Source organism: Anomalospiza imberbis, chromosome 2 (assembly GCF_031753505.1).
Source record: "Anomalospiza imberbis isolate Cuckoo-Finch-1a 21T00152 chromosome 2, ASM3175350v1, whole genome shotgun sequence".
NCBI lineage: Eukaryota > Metazoa > Chordata > Aves > Passeriformes > Viduidae > Anomalospiza > Anomalospiza imberbis.
Window position 1 is genome coordinate 19,711,763 of NC_089682.1, and position 23,055 is coordinate 19,734,817.

General features: G+C 39.1%; 1 protein-coding gene across 5 annotated transcripts in view; it reads left to right on the forward strand.

Annotated features, from left to right (window-relative positions):
* ARHGAP6 (Rho GTPase activating protein 6) overlaps positions 1-19,554 on the forward strand; it is a 311,515-nt gene extending 291,961 nt beyond the window's left edge. For all 5 annotated transcript variants that reach the window (XM_068180082.1, XM_068180084.1, XM_068180083.1 and 2 more), the window contains exons 8-13: positions 569-717; positions 3,763-3,942; positions 8,238-8,335; positions 14,376-14,638; positions 16,660-16,740; positions 17,468-19,554. In XM_068180082.1, coding sequence (XP_068036183.1) covers positions 569-717; positions 3,763-3,942; positions 8,238-8,335; positions 14,376-14,638; positions 16,660-16,740; positions 17,468-18,156 — 1,460 coding nt within the window. In that variant the 3' untranslated portion in view covers positions 18,157-19,554. The remainder of the gene's footprint in view (positions 1-568; positions 718-3,762; positions 3,943-8,237; positions 8,336-14,375; positions 14,639-16,659; positions 16,741-17,467) is intronic.
* Positions 19,555-23,055: the final 3,501 nt, after the last annotated feature.

Sequence of the window (23,055 nt, forward strand, 5' to 3'; positions counted from 1 at the left end):
GCTTTCTAGCCCTCATGTCTGAGATCCTGCCTCTGTCCCACCTTTGGCACTGGCTACCATTTAGATGGTAGGTGGTTCAGGTGGTGGTGGTAGCAGAATATCCTTTATTTCTCTGGTTGCTTTCCAATCTCCTGGTACTTTTGCAAGATGAAAAACTGTTAGAAAACTGATTTTAAATGGCCGAAGCATAAACCTGATTGGAATGCTTGACAACTACTGTATATACCAGTAGCTATACCTAAATGAATGGAGTAAATAGAAAACTAAGAATATTTGCATCCAGTAAGTGATGGAGTGTAAAACATGGATTTTTCTCTCTTTTAGGATAAGAAAAATCCTATGAACTTGTGAGCAAAATGTTGACCAACTAAGGCAAAAATCCCATAGCAGTAGTTCTTATAGCTTTGATGTTTCCTTAGAGTTTTCTCTTTTTCTTCTGATGTTGTAAGGAAAATGATTCTTAAACAAAGCTATTCCTATACCTTCCTTTGGGTTGGGGATCAGTATATTTGTTCTGCTTTTAGGTTAGTTGGAGTGATTTCTTAGAACATATTTTTTCCCCTCTTAGTATTAGAGCCAGATGAGCAGCTCAGCACCTTACAGCTTCTCATTTATCTTCTACCTCCTTGTAACTGCGATACCCTTCACCGCCTGCTGCAGTTCCTCTCCACAGTAGCTGGCCATGCAGAAGACACCAGAGACAAGGATGGCCAAGAGGTAAGTCCTGGTCACTTGTGTCCTTTGACTTTACTTAAGTCATGGTCTGAAAAGAGATCTTCAAAGCCTTGGAACATACACAATGGTGGCATATCCCTGAAAGATAGGAGAGACTTAATCTGTTTGCCTGCACTTCTGCCATTTGTTTACTATGTTCTTAGGGCTGTGAGAGTTTAATTTTTGTATGACTTAATCAGTAAAGCATCTACCACTTCCTTTGGGAGATTCAGTGTACCAGCCTTGCTGTCAAGAACATCTAATGTCATCCATCCTTCCCCTGCTGCCTTGTTTTATCCCATAATATTCTATGGGAAGAGTACTCAGAAAAGGTCAGGCATGAAAGGATATGCTTCTTCATTTTCTTTTCATTCTCTGTTGTTGCTTTTTTATATCACTTTTGGACGTAGCAGTTCAATTCTGGGCTCTCTTAGCTTCCTTGTGTGCCCTGGGTAGTGGAAAATAAACAGAGGACAGGAACTCCAGCTGCATCCTTGCAACTGACAGACCTTATCACTAGCTGGAGTCAGGGTTCATCTTTGCCTATTTTCTTTCTGACCTCCTTAACTGTTGCAGTCTGGACCAAATTCAGTGGAGAGTTTGATGTGCCCTCATCCCACAGAGACAAGAATGCCCACAGCCATGGGGCTGAGCTCTAGCAGATTCTCACATCTGCACCTGTGCCCATTCATACTAGAGGAGACCTGAAAATCCAGGCTTCCCATTTCCTGCCAGGGAAGGGCTTGAATAGTAGGCTGCTGTGCAAAAGGAGGCAACTCTGTTAACTGAATAAAATGGATATAGTCTGTCAGTGCTTGACAAAAATATACTGGTTTATCTGTGGAAGGACTTCTCAGTCCTCTGAACTGCAGCAGAGACTACTTCTGAGATTCTTAGGAAATCCTCAAGAATTTTGTCTTCCAGATGGAAAGTCCTGCTGATTTTGTCAAATTTGGATGCTTGTCTGATTTTAACAATTGACACTTTGAGACTTATTTTTGCCAATTTTTTGCCTCAAATCCTAACTTCCAGTTATTCCATCTTTACAAGTCCTAACTTCGAGTGTTGTATGTGACTTCAAGGTCTATTTCACTTTTAAATCAACTTTAAATGCTATTATTTTTGTTCTCAGCAAGGAGTTGATAAAAACCTGTATCACTGTGATGGAAAGCATTTAGAAAGAGCAGCCTGTAATAGTTTACTGTGCTTAAAAACATGTATAAGCCAGCTAAGGTCATGGTCCCCCTGGTCCTGCAAAGAGTTCTCTGTTGGTTCAGGAATGTACCCAAGAGGATCTTATTGCAGGGCTAGGGGATGCTGCTTAATAGAGTTCATTTGGCTCAACTGCTGTACATCAGCTTTGCCACAGGTATTTTGGTAAGGCAGATTTATGTAAGCTATCTTGACAGTATTGTAAGCATCGGGAATATTATGGATACCTTTTATAGATAATACAGTATTCTGGTCACAATTATTTACGCTATTTATGAACAATTAAGTGAATAAAGGCATACAGTGTAAGAGAAAGTATTTTATCAGAGTGTTTGCTATCACTGGAAGGAAGAAGGAAGATAGCCAAGCTTTTAGCACAGAGGCCCTCTTCTTGATTTCCTTCAACAACCCTTCTCTCACAAAGATGAAGATGGATGACTAACTTTATTAAAATTACTCATTCAGTTAATTTCAGTGGAAATGTTTACATTTTTAAGGATGCCCTGAGGCTGCCCTTAAGAAAAGGCTCACTGTTTGTACAAACAGCCTGCACACGCAGATCTGGGCACAGCTGGAGGCTGCCCTGGCACACTTGAGGCACCATGTGCCTGTGCCTGGTGGCTCAAAACTCAAATAGAGTTAAAAAAACAGGTCACCTGAGAAACAACTGGGTGCTTGGTGGGTGCAAATAAGGGTGTGCTGTTCTCACAGTCATGCTGGGATGAGTCTCTGAACAAAGAGCCAACCTGTTTACTATGACTGCCCATGCACCTACTTAGTACAGACGTCTTTCCAAAATTACACACTGCTACTACCAATAAAAAGACAAGCTTTATACTGTGCTGTCTAGTTGTGTTCTTTAAAAAATAAACCAGGTGTAGTCCGTGCAGTTGTAAGATTGACTGCAGTATTTGGTGAATGATCATCTACAAAAAAAAATTAAAAACACTACTTTGAAATCATCTGTTTTGTATAACTCACTTCTCGAAGTTCTATTTTTACTACCTCTCTTTGATGTCTCTTTATATCCTTTTTAAAAATTCTTAGTTCAAGTGACCTCTACTTTTTGTTGAAGAATAGAAGGGGAAAATAGTAATCTAATCACAAATATGACAATGAAAATTTGATGTAATAATATATATGACATATTTTTCAATTCCTGCCTAGTCTAGTGTGTATTCCTAGCCTTTTACTTCCTCAAAACTCAGGTTACTGTTGCTTCCTTGAGCACAGGTTTATAAAAGTAGGAAAAAAGCTAAAAACCCCAACAAACTTAAACAAGCCACCAAACAAGTAAACATTTGGCATGTTCTAGAAATACAGGAAAATACTCATTAAAAAAATAAGCCTGCTCCTTAATTATCTCAACAGTTTAAACATGGCAAATATCACTGTATATGTTTCAAATCATGAATGCTACTTGAGAAAGCCAGGAGCTTTCAGCATTTGGTCCTAAGAGACGGTAACGTGCTGAGATGCTGAAGTAGGAGGGAGGTTGCTCTGAGTTCAGAAGTATGCCACTGTTGAGCTCCCAGGGAATGTAGGGCAGATAACACTTCCACCTTCTACTCCTCTAATCCATTTGAAAATATAGCCCAAAAATCTACAGTGCTTGTTGCAGAGATGTTCAAAACAAGGTGTTGTTCATTTTTTATTGACAAGCAGCAGGTTTTGGTTTTGATAAATGTAGCATCTACCAAATCAGGGGGGGCAGAGAGTGTGTGTGTGTTCGTGTATGGGTGTGTAGGGGTATGAGTGTGTACAGATCTGTCTATATACATATCTGTATACATTAGGCCCTGTGAGACCCCACCTCATTTTTATTCTCTTTTTTAGATTACTGGGAACAAAATGACATCGCTTAACCTTGCCACCATCTTTGGCCCTAACTTGTTGCACAAGCAGAAATCTACAGACAAAGAATTCTCAGTTCAGAGCTCAGCTCGAGCTGAAGAGAGTACTGCTATCATAGCTGTTGTGCAAAAGATGATTGAAAACTATGAAACCCTTTTCATGGTGGGTGGATATTTTTTCATATTACTTGTATACATTTGTAAGATAAATGAGAAAATAGCTGATTGATACTAAAGTAGATGAGGATGAAATAAACTGTAGAAGCTGCATTAAATTAGGATCAATAATTATTGGTGAAAAAGAAGAGTCTACTAGCAAGAAGAATGATTTGCAGTAAGTAAAAATATTAAAAATGTGTACTTATATCTTGCTTAGAATGGTTTCTGTGTAGGTAAAGTTATATTGTATAGCTGTATACTGAGCAATGCATAGACAAGACTGAAAATGATCTTTCACATCTCCGTTTTGGAAGTCAGGAAGACAATTTTTCTGAAGGGATTAAGAGATACTTGATTAATTTAAGGAATTACCTTCCCTACCCAAGACTTTTTTATTGATTTGATAGAAAGGAAGGACAAAGCTTTCTTGTTTGTTAGTTGGGTAAAAGGAATAAAACATAAATCTGTGTAGTTCCTGAGTTCCCTTCAGTTCTTTTGCAGAAGGCAAGCAAGTTCTTCATAAGAAGGCTGATGGCCTTAGACTTGGACAAGTTGTTTACCTAAGACGAAGCTTAGTTAGGTCACATTTCTCATGCCTAGCAGTTACCTGAGCAGTTCATTCTGTGGCTTTATCTTATGCTTTTTTTGTGTACAAAATTGTAGGTCAGCTCAGCATGACTTGTGTCTGAGGGAGCCCTGCTCTGGGGGTAGCAGAGGCCAGTCAGACCTAGTGGTGGTCTTATTCTGTATTCCTTTTAGTAAAAATACCCATTGGAACAAAGCCAGTAATCTTGCAAAAGTGGAAAAAAACTTTGGTTGTTTTGTCCTGAGACTAAGCAGCATTGTATGTTACACTGAGGAGATAACTTCCCAAAGCAGAAAGAACACTCTGGAAAACTTCAGTGCTTCAGCAAAGCTGACTGCTGGAGACCTTGTTGGAAGAAGATGAACAACCCTGAACTGTGGGCCGATGGCCACATAGTACTGTAAATGGAAGATGTCTATCAGTTTTCAGCAAGGGAGTAGAGCATGAGAAAGCAATCATAAGCCCTGCCTCAGATGTCTTGGCCTCAGATGAACTTCTTTGTGGTTTTCCTGCCTTTTATTTTTATTCTTGTATCAGTGAGACACTTGCAATAGTTTTCTTTTTTGTTTTCTTTTTTTTTTTTTCTTTTAATGCTTTTTACAGTTGGGGAAAATGCTAGGTGCTATTTTTCCTTCCACATCAGTAAAAGAAAGTGACAGACCTGCACTCTTGTGTGAAGGTCTGCTGGCCCAGAGTGTGGATTGCACTATCAAGTTTAAGATAATACTTGAATAAGAATACTTAAGACAATTGAAGTGTTCTTATTGTTGTTTCTCTTTAAGAACTTCTTACAGCACGGACACATCTGAGTACATAATACTTAAGGCACACACTGTGACTTTCAATGTGGAAAGGATGGGGCTAAGGTTAGACTAACCTGCATCTGGGCTCTAATTCTGATGGATTTATTTCTACATCTCTTCAGTGCTTCAGCTTTCTCTGGGAGGTTAAATGAAGTGTGGGAAAAATAATTTCTTTTGTTTTCCAGAGTTGCTTTTACTGTTTATACTCGACACTTATGCTACATAAAAAAAAAGAACATCTGGAGTTGAGCATTCAGCTACAACTATAACATGGTGTATTAATGCTCAGATGCTTTGGTGTTTGTTTTTTTTTGTTTTTTTTTGTTTTTTTTTTTTTTTTTTCTTTCTTTCTGTTACTTTTATGTATGGAGAGGTTATGAAACTGCGATTGGTTTCAGTATTGAAACCGGAACAACATTTGTGAACCAAACCCTAGGAAACCAAGAGGTGGTGGGGTACCCAGACCACAATATCAGAATGATTCTGACTTATTGATGGATCAGAGAGATTCTGTTTGATGGAACAACCCAGGATATTGCGCACCAGTTTTAATGAGTAACTATTGCTAACATCAGTAGCATGCAAAAGTTAATTTCCTATAAAAGATAGAATCTGGTCATGCTCCATTGATGTCAGTGATAATAATCACTTTCATATCCAAATCTTGCCCATTTGAGTCTTGAAGATGTATTAAAATGTTTCATGGGGATGTATAAAGGACTGTTCTTTGCCAGTCTCTGCAGCTGAATGAAAGGAGGCACAACTCAGCCACCCTTCATTTTTGACTTGGCTTTGCGTGAAGGATGGAGATTAGCAGCTTGTTCATGTATTTCATCTCCTAGTGTCCAAATCCAGCCCTGCTGCAAAGAAGTGCTACAAAGTGTATGAAATTTCATATTTTTACAGTTAGAGGTTACTGTGGCCTTCCCACTGTGGAGGCAGCTACACACTGCCATTCTGTGCCACATCAGTGGCAAGGTACAGCACAAAGTAGATACTTCAAGGGTCCCTCTACCATTCTATGTCTCAACAGCTGTGACTCTCATGTAGCACCCAACCCCACAATCTCAGAATATCTGGTACTCTGCTGGTGTCCTGGCAACCCTAGAGCCCTCTGATACATCCCTGTATGTTCTCCAGAGCTGTTATTTCACCAGCTTCCTTGGCTTCCCTTCTGTTCCAAATTTCAAGTTCTTTTCCATCTACTTAGGTACAATTACCAGCGAAACGATTAATTCAGTAATAGTTATGGAGACATCTTCCTGAGATTCTGATATTGTAGTTCTCTGTAAGTGTAAGTTTACAATTACATGCGTATCAATTCTACACTTGCCAAGTTACTGAACTAAACTGAGGAAAATTGCCGTACAGGAGGAAGCCCCAAACCCAGTAGCAGGGAGACCATCAGTACAAATCTACTTGCAGAATCATTCTCGTAAAAGTCCTGTGAATCAGTAGGAATCAGTAGAACTGTTAAGTTTTGGTTTCATAGAAGCTTTCTGTTGGAACTGAACTTCTGGTGCAACTTCTTCAGACTTTTTTGATGGATTTATCGTTTTTCTAATAAGGCAAGAGGTATTTTGATTTTTCTGACAAAATTCTCTCAGTTTCTTACAAAGTTACTTGATAAAAAGTTGAGTAATAAGTTATAGACAAAAATGTGTGGATTTTGTTTTACCATGAGACTTTATCTGGAGTTTCTTCTAGTGTACAGAAAGACTGTCTAAATGGAGAAGTTACAGTACACCAGGTTTCCAAAAATTATATTCCTATTAAAAAATTTTTTTTTATGACTAGTGTATCAGTGACCATCAGTAAGATATTTTTCCGGTTCAGAGACTGAATACAATACTAAAAAAATGAGTATGTGGTTACACAAATTTTTCATAGAGATTTTGGATCATTTTGGATCAAATTATGCATATCTTAATTTATTTTCTAATTATTTCCTTATTTTAAGAAATATGCTTTTTATGTAACTAGACCCCCTAAATACCTCCCAAAATGGGATATTCCTCTGGGGAATGTGTTAGTAATTCTACTTCTATTTCCCAGGAAATGTCAGAGAGAACAAATGGTCCATGAAGTGTGACTTGAAGGTCAAGAGATTCAGGCTGTGACAGATTGCATCCAGAAACATATACTGCCCAGCTGATGACCCCTTGCTGGGATTGTCTTGCATTGAGTTCCATCTGTCATAAGTGAACCTGGGCTGTTCAAGTTTCTTGGATGGTTTAATCTGTTCCAGTGTTTTGAAGTTTGTGTTGAATGTTCCATTGTAATGCAGACAAAGCAGACAAACTCACTTGAGGATTGATAAGACTCATGTGAAGTGCAGTTGGAAGCACTGTGCAAGTTTTGAGGTGCCATTTCTACTACCTGCCCAGGAGATGTTGTGGTATCCTGCAGCATTTGAAGTTATCAAGGGTTTTGAATGTTCATACCCATACAAAGAGCAAAGAGAAAGTTAGCAAACCAGAAGGCCAAACTATAAAGAAGGGGACACAAATTCTGACTGGGCCTGTTGGTCAGAGTGGCTGGAGAGGCAGAGATGGAGATTGGTAAATGTCCTCAGATCTTTGAAGAGCAGTGTAAAGTGAGGACCTTAAACTGGAGCTTTTGAGATTTTGATACATAGGTAATCCCATTGTTATTTCCAGATATGATAACCAACTGGATACCAACCAGTTATTCAACAGTAATCAGCATTGAACACTGTACAAAGTGATCTTCAGTCCTACTTCATCTGTTCTTACACAAAATTTCTCTTTTAAGTGAAAGCTTCTGAATATTTTATATACTCTCGGTAAATGTACTTGTACTTGTTTGTTTAGATTAAGCATAGCACCAAAATTAATGTATATGAAAGGATATTAACGTCCAACTAAGTATTCTTTTATGTCTTCATAGGTTTCCCCTGATTTACAGAATGAAGTGCTTATTAGCTTATTAGAGACTGACCCAGATGTTGTGGACTATTTGCTGAGGAGGAAAGCTTCCCAGTCATCGTGAGTAATCTGTTTTTTCATCATCCCTTTTTCTGCTGGGAATTTCTATCTCCCACTGGAAGTGTCCAAAAGGTTCTAGTTTTCCACAGCTCTTCTGCACTGTCTACTGTGGAGTAGAAATATCCTCCCTATTACACAGACTCTGCCAAAGAAATTATGACTCTTGTACAGCGTTTTCTAAAGACAAAACTTGTTTCCCTGATTCAGAAGAAAGATTGTGTTCTGCTGCAGACAACAGATTGACATGTACATAAAAATATTCAATGCACTGTTATCTGACAGGATGTTTTTTAGTAATCTGCTGGTTTGTGTCTTCGGTTTATTGTAATCTTCAGTAACAGGAAGCATGTATTCCACTATCCTTGAAACACACCCTAGAGTGCCTTAACACCGTCACATTGAGCTGCTTGATCGCTCTGTCATTCTTTTCCTATCCTATACGTGTAGGACATTGTGAACAAGCCAACTGCCACAACAGCAGCCCTATGGAGACTTGGGATATTATTTAATTGTATGGTTTGTGAAGGATCTGAAGAGAAAAAAATTCACACTGGTCACTATAGCAGTTATGATACATAATATATTCTTGTGTATGGTGTATGTTTTACCTGCACCCTTGTGCCTTAATGCTGTGAGTTTGTACATTCAGATTAACAGAATTCCTGGCTTTTTCATGGGACCACAAAGTCATTGTCTTTATTCTAGTGAATCCCAATATGGCAGACCCAAAAATCACCAAATTTGACAGACTTGTTTTAAGCAATTTTTAAGAGAGTTTCTAGACTCAAAACTCTCTGGGACATATTGGACTTTTTCTTCCTGTGTTTGTGGAAATTGCCTAGTGCATTCAGAATATAATTAAAATTAAATTTGTATAGTCAGCTATGATTTTTTTCTCTCCCTCTTAACATTGTATAGTTGGAGGTAATTTAATAGTGTGCCTGGCTTCAAAGGAGAAGGTATACAAGAAATAGTGTAACTAAAACCTTCAGGAAAAAGCTTTCTTTAACTATAAAATTTGGAAACAAAAATATGTGCAGTATATATTGAGTTGGAAAGGATATTTTTAGTTTCCTAACTTAACCACATGAAGTAGAAAATTATCCTAGATCATCTGATTTGGGGTAATTTTCTCTGTGTGAAGTAATTTCAGCTAGTTTGTCTGACTGACAAGTAACCATATGTATATTTAGATCACAGTAAGTTCAGGATAGTTAGAGGTACATAAGCTGTCTTTTAGACTTGTTTCACATTTGCCAGAAGCCAAGACTACAAGTAGGACAGACACTACAAATTATATGACACAAGGCAGTGTGTCGAGACTTCTTCCTTTCAGCACTTAGTTTGGAACGATCATATTATTTCTAACTCAAGCTAATAAAAACTTCTTGCAGGATTTCACTGTCTATATAACAAAAAAACATCAAATTGTATCTCACATGTGACTACACATACCAGTTGTGCATAAGTTAGGCCCAAATCATTGTGGATGTAACAGGTAATTGTTAGATCCTGATTCCTTAATTGACTTTTCCTTGAACTTCCTTACTCTTAGTCAGCATGCACACCTACAGGAGAAAATGCAGCTTTTGTGAAAAGCTGGTTACAACTGACAAAAGGCATTTTGTAAGGAAATGTTCTGAAGCCAAACAGGAGCATATAGCTACAGTACTACTAATTTATTGTGTTGTCAGTAATGAGCAGATGAAATATCACTGAGATAGGAAAAAATTACTGTCATTTTTTTTCTACTCTGCTATCATGTAAGTGATTTACTTCTAGTGTTAATGAAATATGTTTTCACTGTGATTGCAACTTCTTGGTTAAGATATTTCAGGCAATTAGAGAGACTGTTGCTTAGTGTTATTGCTAGGAGTGTGATGCTCTTAAGAGATTAATGTATTTCACAACATAATCTCAATTTTGAGGCTACAAATGTGTTGCTTATTTTTTCCTATAAGAAATGTGACACAGCAGACAACAAGGAGATGTTTGTCTTTATTTCATAAAAATGAGCCTCCAAAATATATTGCTCTTGGAAATTGCCTGGTCACATACTCAAAATACAAATGTGGATCTGTGGAACAAATAACTTTATATATTCTTGAGACAGTCTTCATCAGAGGAGCTAGTTGACTGCATAGAATATAGAATCAACTTTGAGACTTTAAAGTCACATTAATTGCTTTGACGGTCCTGTTCTGCAATTGCCCTCACATTTCTGCTCTTGCTGTCATTATAAATGCTTTCTTGGCTCTGATCTAACAGAGAAAACACAATCTTTTTCTAAGCAGAGGGGGACAAATCAGATGTTCTTCATCTTTCAGTTCCCTTAAGAGCTGAGCATTGTGAACAGTGTGTCAGGGAATTTATGGAAGTTGTTCATGGTAAAGAGCTAATTACAAATGGCAGCAATTGTGAAGCGTGCTTTTGTGGGTGACTTCCCAATTTTTTTGTATGTTGGCTTGATGACAATGGAATTTGGGTTTACAGCTGTAAGATGAAGCATCTTTAAACTAACAAAAAATAAAATCTATTTCTTATGGTTATTTATTGCTTATCATGGTTAGTAGTCCTTTCAGAGTAAAGAAGTTTCAAAGTTACAGCATTTTTGGATGGTTTTGGATTATGATAATGAGTTTTAGTCCATCTTGATCTGTGACACAAAGATGAAGCCATACAACAGGTCACACATTATGTGTAAATGCAATTTTTAAAGCTGCAGAGGCTCCTTGAAACATTGAGTCCTCTACCCTGTTAACAGCAGCAACCACATCATAATCCCACAGTAATCTGCCTTGTTGGTAGCACCTGTTTTACTCAAATAAGTGTGGAAATTAGTACTGTGTGCTGCCAAGCCATCTCTCTATGATTTGCCTCTTGAAGGCATAATTGTTTTCCCACTCAGAAGCTTTAAGTTGTAACAGAAAAGGATTTCTGCCAGAAACAGAAATGGATTTCCTGTTTTGATAACCTTGATACTAGTAGAAAAGTAGGAATATCCTCAGTAGAAGCAATTATTGTGATTAACACATTTCTAGTTCACCGATGCAAATGGACTCTGGTGGACAACATCAATTCACAGAAAGATTCCTGTTGTTTTGGAATCTGAAATTGTATTTTTAAATTCATGTGGCATAGGTTCCTTCTTCTTTTGCTTTCAAATCTTTCCATTGGTACTTAGCCACTTTGAAAATCTTTTCCTTAACATACTTTGTAACCCCTGGAAAATATTTTATTTGCCTTCCCATTCCTCACATTTGATTGCACATAATCCTCTGTTATTCTTTGTGGGGACAATAATCTGCCCTTCCTCATATATTACATACAGAGGAGTGGGTATCTTGCATAGTATTTATGTTTGCCTTCCAATTTAGTTTCTCCCTGGTGAGTGGGTAGAGAATCTCGCTATCCAAGGGAAGAAGAATTTTGAATTGTAGTAAACATCTGTTTGCTAATGAACTCAAACAGTAAAGCACAGATGCAAAACTTTAAGGGATTTGTGAAAATTCTTTATTTGCAAAGAAGCAAACCAAAGTCTTCTTGCAAATTGTTTTATTTAGTTTGTGAAGTAAGGATGTAAATGTATGAGTTCAATTTCCTACTTTTAAGTATTTAATCCATTTTGATGGTCTCTTGTAGTAAGATTGACAGAGTCCACAGCAGTTCCTTTGATTTTTAAAGCTACTTTGCCTGAACAAATTTGAAAGCGATAATATACATATATGTAAAAAATAGTATGGACTTACCAGCCAAAACTGTAAATCAGTTTAGAAACTTGAATGTTTGAATCTTTCCAAAGACTTGAAAGTTTCCATTCAGGTAAATTTTTAGCAGGAGCTCTGTCTTGAGAAGAGGTAGACTATAACAGATCATTCAAGGTAAGACTTGAAATGAGTGTTTCACAAAGTTCAAGTTTATCTTCCCACACTTTCATTTCCATTTTCATTTCCCTTATTCCTTGTGTTACCTTGCCGTGGCTAAGTGCTGGTTTACCTCTGTCTTCACCCCGTGCATCACGGTTAGATTTTGATGCTGCAAAGACTTATATGCAATAAACCGTACTGTTTAGATGACATTCAGTCTGGAAGGCTGGAAAGGACATTTGGTCATAGGAAACCTGCAGATACCAACATTTCTCCCCTTTTCTAAGAGGTCCTTTTAGTTCTTCTGAAAATCCCAAGACATTGCTTAAATCTCATATCACTGCACAAAGAAAGGACAGAAAGAAAGAAGCAAGTCGCAAAAAAATGAGAAAAAATGTTTGTGATAGAATTATTCATACTTTAAAAACTATAGTTTTTCAGTGTGCCTGTTTACAGATTAATCTACATTGGATTTATGTTCAGATAAGAAGTTCAGATGAGAAGTTACATAAGTTAGGCTTTTTTTTTTTTTTTTTTTTTTTTTTTTTTTTTGTTGTATGATTCCCCAGCATTACCATGCTTCTCTGGGAAGCTTGTGACAGAGCAACTTTGCCAAATAGCAGCTCTGTTTTCTGAGCTTGCTTCAGTTTAACTCCAGTGATGGTTTTGTCACTGACAGTTACTGAGGAGTAACATTATTTAATTAAATCCCAACACATTATGGTTGTTTCCATACTGGAAAAAAATAGGAATATTGAATAACATAATAATAATGCTGTTGATTGTATATATTTTTTTTTTGGGACATGAGATGTGTAAATCAGCCAGGGAAAAAACAACAGCTTAAAAGTGCTGTTAAGTTTTGTCATTATTTCTGTATTAATATTTACTGTGCTGTGGTTAGCTGTGTGTTTTCTTTATTTTCTTTCTTCAGTTTTATTTTATTTGTCTGGAAAGACGGTTACTGTTCCATAGTGAGAAATGAGTTTTGGCTGCTCACTATGTTCAAGCTGTCTTTGGATTTGACTATGAAAAGGGCTGACCATTTTCAGACATTTACAGGAATGAGCCTCTGTTGTATCACATTAAATTAGAATAGGTATTAATGAGAGGTTGCTGAAAGAAGTGTTTGTCTCAAGGAAAAGATAAGCATCTACAAAACAAAGGTGCAGAGAAATGAAAAATGAGTAATAGAAATATGAGTTAGTGAGAAACAACAGGAAAAAAATGTTTATTTACAGAGTAGTTCTACATGTTCTTTGTGGATATTCAATGACTCACAGCCTGCCTCCTACCTGCGCGGCATTCTGTGACAGTTCAAGAAAACTCCATCAGTGTTCCCAGCACATTTCAAAAATTAGTTGTCTCTCTGACCTTTGTCTGTACTTAGGTAAGAGTTAGTTGTGTTTGCCTTTTTTTGGCAGAATTAAAGGCAGTTAATGTTGTTGGTGGTGTGAAGGTGAAAAGGTAAAAGAAGTTGTAGAAGGTATCAGTGGAACCAGTTGTTTGATGCCCCAGTCATAAGTACAGTAAATACATCCGTTTGTCCCCTGTATATTATTTACCTTCCTATGTCTCTAGAAGGGGATCATTCACATAGTGTGAAACACAAGCTGAGTACTTGATTTCTCTATGTAAAACTTCAGAATACAAGAATTTATCTTAGCATACTGCTTAGCATCAAACTAAATCTTCTCTATCATAGCTTCAGCTTTATTGTTGCCACAAGCTACATTGTCAAGGTAACATAAGGAATTTATTAACTGCTTAGTTCCTCTGTTTTACCATACATTTGTGTGGGATTTTTGTTGTTTTCATTCTTGTCAGCAACATCTTTTGATTTTGAGTGGCCTCTGCTGGCCACTTCATGGCAAAAGTTTTACTCATGGAAAATCCACCTCAACAACTATTCCTGGAGTGTTTTCATGAGCAGCTGTGACCATTCTCATGTATTTGATTTTGTCTGTATGATCATAGAATCATAGAATGGTTGGGTTGGAAGGGACCTTAAAAGTAATCTAGTTCCAAACCCCCTGCCATGGGCAGGAACAGCTTTCACTTAGACCAGATTGTTCAGAGCCCCATCCATCCTGGCCTAGATGTCAAACTGCACCTGTAACTGTGAACATGAAGCATTTTTTATTAACAGTGGTTTGTTCATCAAAATTTTTCAGGAGCCCTGAGATGCTGCGGTCGGAAGGTTCCTACTCCACAGGAGAAAGACATTCTTCCACAGACTCCAACAAAGCTTCCAGTGGTGATGTCTCCCCTTACGACAACAACTCCCCAGTGCTGTCTGAGCGCTCGCTGGTGGCAATGCCAGAAGAAGTTGCCCACAGCCCAGATAAGCTGTACAAGGTACCTGAGCAGTACACACTGGTTGGACACTTGCAAAGTAAGCCAAAGGAGAATTCTTCTGCATCACAGGCTGGAAAAGGTATAGTGCATCCTGCTTGTGTTCCTCCTCCTCCTCCTCAGTGACTGATGGAGACTCCTGAAATAATTGAAAAGTGCCAGATTTGTATTATCAGCTACCAGGATTTGAGGAGCAATAGTGTAAATAACCTTATTTAAAAAAATGACAGACCAATATCTTTTTTTTTTCTGTTGAGCCCAAAGGATTTGTGCTGGGTCCTTCTCATTAGCTCAGCCAACTGTCAAGGATGCTCGTGGTATGGCACTTCTCAAAACTTGGAGATATTATTCAGGAAAATAGAACTATGTATGTCCAGTTTTTCAGCCTGTCTGTGACAGCATGGCAAAGTCTAGTCCTGATCCATGGGACTGTAATACCTGTAAGATTATGGTCCAGGCTTTGAAAAAAGCTGAGATTTTAAGATGTCAGGCACAAACTTTCTCCAGTTGTAAAGAATGACCTCAACACCCTCTCATTGGAAAATGTAGCTGAGCTGCCCAGCTTTACATCTGCAACCAATTACACACTGAGCAACACTAGTGCAGGGATCCATTATTCCCACAGCTACCTGTGGAGTGCATACCTGAATGATTACTTTGGTAGAGAACTGTGGTTTAAACTAATAGCTCACCAGCACTTCAAGATGCTTTTCCTATAAAAATATATACATTAAAAGAATTGTCATCCATTAAATTTATACTTAGTGAGCCAAACTTTAAGAACTTTCAATGCTTAGGGATGCACATAACTGTTTGTTGGTATTTTTAAAACCTCTTAATTTCAGATGTACTGCCTAGGCATTTAATTCCCTTTGGACTTAATGGGATTTAGACTAATATCTCAATTATATGCTTTATAAATGCTAATTGGAATTTATATTCGGCATTCAACATCTAAATCTCTGAACAAGTGTAAGAATTTGGTCAGATTTCTATTAAGTTATGAACAGGAAATTACAGTAAGTTCTATCGTATTAACCATCTTTTGGACTTTAATGTGCATCACAAAGATACTGAACCAGGACAAATTAGGAAATTCCTCTACTGACTAGTAGAATCAGAAAAAGGCATTAAGCTTTTTATAGTCCAGTATTCCATTAAATCTTTGTACTGTGGCTGCATTTCTGGGTAAGACTGGCAGCATCCTTGGGTTGTTAGAGCATGCCGTATGGTGACCCCTGGGGCCGGGGCTGCCTGAGGGAGCTTTGCCAGAAATTACCTTTTGTGGACCAAACCCCCCCATTCTTGTGTAATTTCTCTGACTTCAGTAAGGCAGAGGACTTAAGAATTCAGCAAACTCAGGCACCCTGCCCATACAGAGCACACGGAATCCATTGAAACAAGTAGCTGTGAACAAATACATAGAATCATAGAATGTCAAAGGGCTGGAATGGACCCTAAAGATCATCAGTCCCAACCTTCCCTACCATGGGCAGGGACACCTTCCATTAGATAGGATTGCTCAAGGCCTTAACCAGCCTGGCCTTGGATACTGCCAGGCTTGGGGCATCCAAAGCCTTCCTGGGCAACCTGTTCCAGTGCCTCACCACCCTCACAGTAAAAAAATTCTTCCTAATATCTAACCTGAATTTCCCCACTTTCTATTTGTACCCATTACTCCTTGTCCTATCACTACAGTTTCTGATGGAGTGTCCTTTATTGGCTTCCCTGTTGGCCCCATTCAGATACTGGAAGACTGTTACAAGGTCTCCATACAATTTGCTCTTCTCTAGGCTGAACAGCCCAAATTTTCTCAGCCCACATGTGTTTGTAGACAAGGTGCTCCAGTCCTCTTACCAGCTTCATAGCTCTCCTCTGGATTTTTTCTTGCATTCCATGTCCTTATGTTGGGGTCACCAGAACTGTACACAGTACTCCAGGTGGGGTCTCACATATGAGATGCTTGTGTTAGGTACACAGTGAAGGTGCCCCTGGATGTTAATGACTCTGATACATTACATTACTGTTCTATTTGTCTATTTCTAAATAGTGTCTTTAAGAGGATTGATTAATCATCTTTTCCCTGCTCTTACTGCTGTTTAGATGTTTCTGAAGATCATTTTGATATCTGGGGCACTTGGCATTCAACGCTGAAAAGTGGCTGCAAAGATCCAGTAATCACAGGTCAGTACATTCTCAATTTTAAAGCCCAAATCTAGCGAAGAAAAAAACAATTCCTTGTTTTCAAGAAATCACAGTGAAATCAGAGGAGCACAGTGGTTATACTTCTCTGTATTCAGTGAAATACAGAAAACACCAACATTTCAAACTATCAAATATAATTTAAAAAGTAATTTTAAAATTGCTTCAAGAAATACTTTTTAATTCTTCTAGGATTCATAGAATCATAGAACCATAAAGTGATAAGGGTTGGAAGGGACCTTAAAGATCATCTAATCCTAACCCCCCTCCCTTGAGCAGGGACACTTCCAACTAAACTGGTCTGCTCAAGGCCTTATCCAGCCTGACTCTGAACACTGGTTGGGGCATCCCCAGCCTCTCTGAGCAACCTGTTCCAATGTTTAACCACCTTCACAGTAAAGATTTCTTCCTCATATCTAACCTGAATTTCCCCTCTTTCAATTTGTACCCATTACTCCTCGTGCTATCACAACAGTTCCTGATGAAGAGTCCCTCTCTGGTTTCCCTGTCAGCCCCCTTCAGATACTGAAAGGTGCTGTGAGGTTTCTGTACATTGTTCTCTTCTCCAGGCTGAACAGCCCTAACTTTCTCAGCCTGTCTCAGCCCCCATCCCTCTTCTGCCATGTGACACAAGGGAAAAGCAGTAGCTTGTTGGATGCCTCAGGAATGGCTCTGCAGACTGATGTTGTGTTTCTGACTCCACCCCCAGGTTCTTACGGGAACATTTATGAAAGCAGCTTGCTGCGGCCCGGACAGTGCTCCCTTTCCCAGGGGAACCTCGCCACGTGTTCCCCTCGATGGCAGGGCAGCTCCTCGGAACTGGACAGTGGCAGGCAGGTGATGCGGAGGAGCCAGACGACAGCTGCCATTCCCGAGTGTCAGCTCCAGCCTGTGGCGCCTCGGCTGTGCAGTAACCCTCACAGGGAAGGGGGCTGCAGGAGTTCAGACCTGTCCCACTCCAGGTCGGAGCAGCGCTTGACTTTAGGCAGTGTGGAGGACCTCAGTGAGCACGACTCGAACGCGGGCTGTTTGCAAAGCACAGCCAAACCCTCCTACAGGAAAGAGCGGCCACCACCCCCTTACCCAGGCCCAGCAAAAACAAGCTCAAGTGTTTCTTCAGCGCTGCACTCTTTGTGGAGACTTCAACGCCCAGAAAAAAGTTCGGGGCTGAGAGCAGCTGGAGGGCCACCAGGCAGAGCCCCTGACCAGGCCACCTCCAGGCAGGAGCAGCCAGCCCCGCACGCACAAGCGGGTCACAGCTATTCCACAGCACCTCATAGCCAGAACAGTAAAAGTGTTTCAGAGGCGGACTGGAATGAGTGGCAAAGGGAGAGGTGGCAGATTTGGGAGCTGTTATCAGCTGATAACCCTGATGCCCTCCCAGAAACCCTTGTATGATCTGACTCTGTGGAACTGCCACTCATACCCATGCCTCCGTCTCATAGGAAAACAGTGGTGACATTGGAAAAAACAGGGCGGGGGGGCTTGTTTGTTTTATACCAACTCAATTGCATATACTTTTTTAAAACTTTGTTCACTTTAATTTCTCAACAGCACTGTCAAGCAGTTAATTTACAAATACAGTATGTTCTGGTTTTTCAGCAAGCTTTTGAGAAAAAGCAAGGTGAAAACTTTAGTGTAATAACCCTGTATTCATATGCTGTGTATAAGATAAAACTGTTGCTTTGATGTTGCTAAAAATGTATTTATATATCTGCAGTTTTGATGATTGTATATTCTGTAATGGGTATTGTATGATAATCATGTTATGTTTTCATAGACAGATGTCAATCAATCGTGACTGCTTTTTTAAAAAAATCACTGCACTTACATTACCATGATATGCATTGGAATTCTATAGAAAGTGCACAAGCTGGTTTCTGTGCTTATATATATATATATTAAAAAAAAAAGCTGTTGACGGGGAAAGTTGTACTTCTTTTAACTGCCTTTTGAAAAACACTAAGATAAAGTGGAACATGAAAAGCCATATATTTTTTAAGGGTAGTAGTGAGCTTAGAGGGGGAAATACAAAATATTTTTTTCTTATACATATGTTTGCAAAAAACTTTAAAATTTGATACAAGATTATAAAAGTATTTTTTTAGGTTCTGATAGGAAGCAGCTCAGAGAATCTAAGAACAACATTGTGCCTACACCAAAGAAGTATGTAGTGCAAAGTCTGCCCTCCCATTCTAAATGAAAACCAATGTTATATATGCAGGATATAATATATATATTTATAAATGTATGATTTTATGTATTGTTTTAAAACAATAAACTGGAATCTAAATTTTAGAAAACCAAACCTAGTAAATTGAGATGCATAACACTGAGAAAGAATATGGCTTTTCCTTTGAAAGAACAAAGCTCCAGCATTTAGAAAGTTATAGAAAAGAAAAAAAAATGCAGATGCATGAAAGGGAGTCAAGTAGAGTTTCAGAAATGAACATGACATTTGGAGAAGCTCACAACTGTGTTTCTATAAATACTGTGCCAAAGTCTGGGTCAGTCACACTTCCTCAGTAGCTGTATGTTGTGTAGTGTTAAATGTTGCTGTTTTGTGCGCGTTGTTTTTCAAGTGCAGAGCCGTTTGTGGGCAGCAGGTGGCAATGTACTGCAGCGTTCCAGAGAAATTCCTTCTTAGCACTCCATAAGGGAAAGTGTATCATATCAAAAGAATTTTATAAAACATTATTAGTCTTAATTTTAATGAAGTTGAAGACTTATTCAGTGATGCTGTCTTTAAGTTCTATCTTGTGTCGTAATGATGGAATAAAAAGCTAAGTAAAACAATGAGCATATTTTTTGCTCCTTTTTTTTGAAGGTTTACAGGATATTGATGTGTTTTTATTACATTCTTGAGTGTCTCTATCAGAAACATCTAAAAGGCATAGGAGCTTAAGGGCCATTTTCAAATGCAACTTAAATATACAAGATTCAAGGTTTTACTTTAGTTTGAGGCTTAAAATGCATCATATAAAGAGTCCTTCCCCTCATATCTCTATTTCTCATGGAATCTCCATTTTCCAAGTATGGTTATAAGATAAAAGCACAAAACCAATTAGAAAGGGGCAGCATTTGGCCTTTTGACTGTTGTAGCTCTTTTTATGCAGAAAAAATATAATTCTCTTCTGGTAGTTGCAAGGCTTTTCCAAATATGATCGTGGTGTGAGACTTGATAGGAAAAGGTTCATGTGTTCACGTGTGTCCTGCTGGTGTTGCAGCAGGTCTGTGTCAATTTATTCCAAAAAAAAAAAAAGGCAGTCCACCCCAAATTAAAATGATTGTGGAATATAAGAAAAGACAAAAATGAGCTCTTACAATCTTCACTATTTGAATTTGCCTCAATATTATTCCAGGCTTGATTCAGATTTACTACAGGGAATTGGCTCTCAAGTAGTCCTCAAAACCAGTCATAGTGTAAATCTTGCTGCAGAGGATACTATATTCACTAGATGTCCATCTCTTCATTTTAAACCTTTATAAATACAGGAGCACCTGCACCCTTTTTAGTGAAAGATGTCTGAGGATTACTCAGCTTCATGAAGAGATTGCTTTTTTCCACTCCCTTTCCTTGTATGTATTTATATATATATATATATTTATATATATATATGCGTATTACCATCTACATAGAGTTGAAAAGATGAAAACAAAAGGCAAGATAAAAGACAAGACCACTGCTGGAGGACAGCCTTGTGTGCACACATTTCAGTAGATTGTCATGTGGAAGAGAAGAGATGAAAAATAATTTCCCATAGATTAAAGTAACGCTTAGCCAGACTACATAATTTCTGTCATTTTCATTTGAACAGGGCAGAGCAGAATTATCACGAGCAGATTAAGAACGTAATTTTTAATTGAAAGTCTTTCCAGGCTGAAATCAGTGACATAATTTTTATGTCTTTTTTTTCTTTAATATATATTTCATAAGAAAGGTAGCCATGAAATCTTGTTTCTAGTTTTATGTTGGGTGATAGATCTATGTGGGATATCCCATTTTAGATCTCTAAATGATCCTATGCTCTTGAATACACATGCTCTTGAATAGCCATAAAACTCATTTTACTGAGAAAGTCTCCAGTGTGAGGGTATCAAAGCTTTTTCTCTGACTCTTTCCCTTGGGAGAAGGATTCCTGTCTCAGCAAAGGGGTCATGGTGTCTATCACACTCTTCATTAAAGTCTGTGCTTTAATGAAGAGTGTGATAGAGAAGGCCCCCTCTGGAGGTCTTGAGGCTTCTAGGCAAACTCAATTTCCCTGGTATCACTTCTTATCACACCACACTGGTCACACCTAGGACTGTAAATAAACCACTTTCCCCTCCTGGGCTGAATTAACTCTCTCAGGAGGTGTCTCCCAGCTGGGAGGAGGGGTGTGCTGCACTCACAGGTGAGCCCAGGAAAGATGGGATGTGGGTGATCCAAGGAAGGGTGCCTGTGAGTTGCCCAATGGGGCAGGGGTTTCACTTCTGTTGCAGAAACAAAAAATGCAAGGATTCAGTACAGCTGTAGGCACAAGCCAGATGTGAGGAACCTGTCAGCCAGGGCAGAAAGAAAATACAGACTTTGAAAGACTACTTTAAAGATTACTGTTGCTGCCATCTTTCCAAAAAAGATATGGTTGCACTGTTGCGTTGTGCATTCTAAGACCATGCTCCTCAGCCAAAGGGTCAGTTGCACCTTGTCCCTCTTCCCCAGCTCACTATCCCTTAGACCAGCTCATGGAATGGTGGGAGGAGTTCCAGGGCTTGTTGATCTGGCTGAAACTTGTCCTGACCAAGGAACACATAAAAATAGTGGCTCTCACAAGTGATGGGCACAGGGGAGGAGGAGGAGGGACAGGGTCAGAGGTGGGGAGAGGAGAAGGGTGGGACTGGCTCCTCTGCCAGGTGCTCCAGTGAGCCCTGTCAAGTGCTTGGGCCACCTTGAGGCTTGCTGCTTCAACCTGCAGGCAGGAGCCCAGCCAGGCACTTGAGAGTGGCTCTGAGATACAAACCTGAGCCAATCCATCTGCTGCCTTGGGTACGTGAAATCTCAAGCACTCTGCTGTCTACGTGGGAGCCCAGGCTGCCACCGTGGCATAGATTAATGCCACTCAGAATTTCTCTGCTGTTGAAATGATGTTGAGGTGCAGTGGACTGGAATTTGTGGTTGTATGGTGTGGGGACGGAGGCGTTACCTGGTTTTTCACTGTTTGTTTTTTCACAGGCATTGGTAGAGGTCATAAATCTCAATTCCAGCCTTTCTTGAGCACCAGCTTGCCCTGCATCCCTGGTCTGGCAGAGGATCAGGGTCTTCTTTTTCCTCTGGGGAACACACAGGGTGTCTGAGCTTCATCTTGCTCCTTAACTCTGTCTCTCCTTCCCTTGTTTTTTTTTGTTTTTTTTTTTTAATTAATTAAAAAAAAAGGAAAAAAGAAAATAGTAGCTCCATTGTGCAATACTTAACCTCACAGAGCTGAAAAGTAGTGGAAATGGTTCTCAGTTGCATTAAAGAGTATTTTGACATCAGTAAGTCCTTTTACATCACTGGGAAATGTAAAGCACTGTTGTGCTACAGTTGCTATAGGGGAAAGAATCTGCAGCCATACAGTGCTGCAGAGACCCCACAGCTATTCCAGGCATGTGGACACTCAGGCTACTGCATCATAAAATGCACCATCTCTGAGAATAGCATTAATTTAATTTTTTCTGAAGTGCAGAGCATCTCAAAAGGTGGTAATCTGCATCTGGAAAAGTTACTCACAGGCTCCCTTTTTATTCAGTGGAAAGAAGTGGGTATTTCTGTGCCACCTTGACACAGCCTACATGTGTCTTTCTTTGAAGGACAGTCTCTTTTGAAGGGCTGGTTAATAGAAGGGCCTATTTTTTTCCTTCCCCTGCTATTTTTCGAACACATATAAATAATATATGTTCCTTTTCCGGGTTAAGTAAAGGTGGCCCGTCCACCTTGGACAAATCCGGTAGTGAGGTCCAATTTGGTTGGAAATTGATGCGTTATGAAATAAAAGGTTCTTATAAAGGGAGCCTAAATAAGTCACCCAAATATGGTAGCACTCCAAATTTGTTGGAGTAAATCCTATCCTGAGGGTCTAGTAAAACAGAAAGTGGACGGTGAATGTTCAACACAGGTTTCTAGCTCCTAGGAAAAGTGAAATTTTCCCAGAGGCCTCAGCATTGTGGTTCCCAGGTGAACCTGGGTTTAGTGGGGCTGGCAGAGTCAGTGTTGCTCCTGGGGGCCTGGGGAGATGGCACAGTCAGCTCTATGAGAAATGCAGGCTTTTTGCAAAGTGA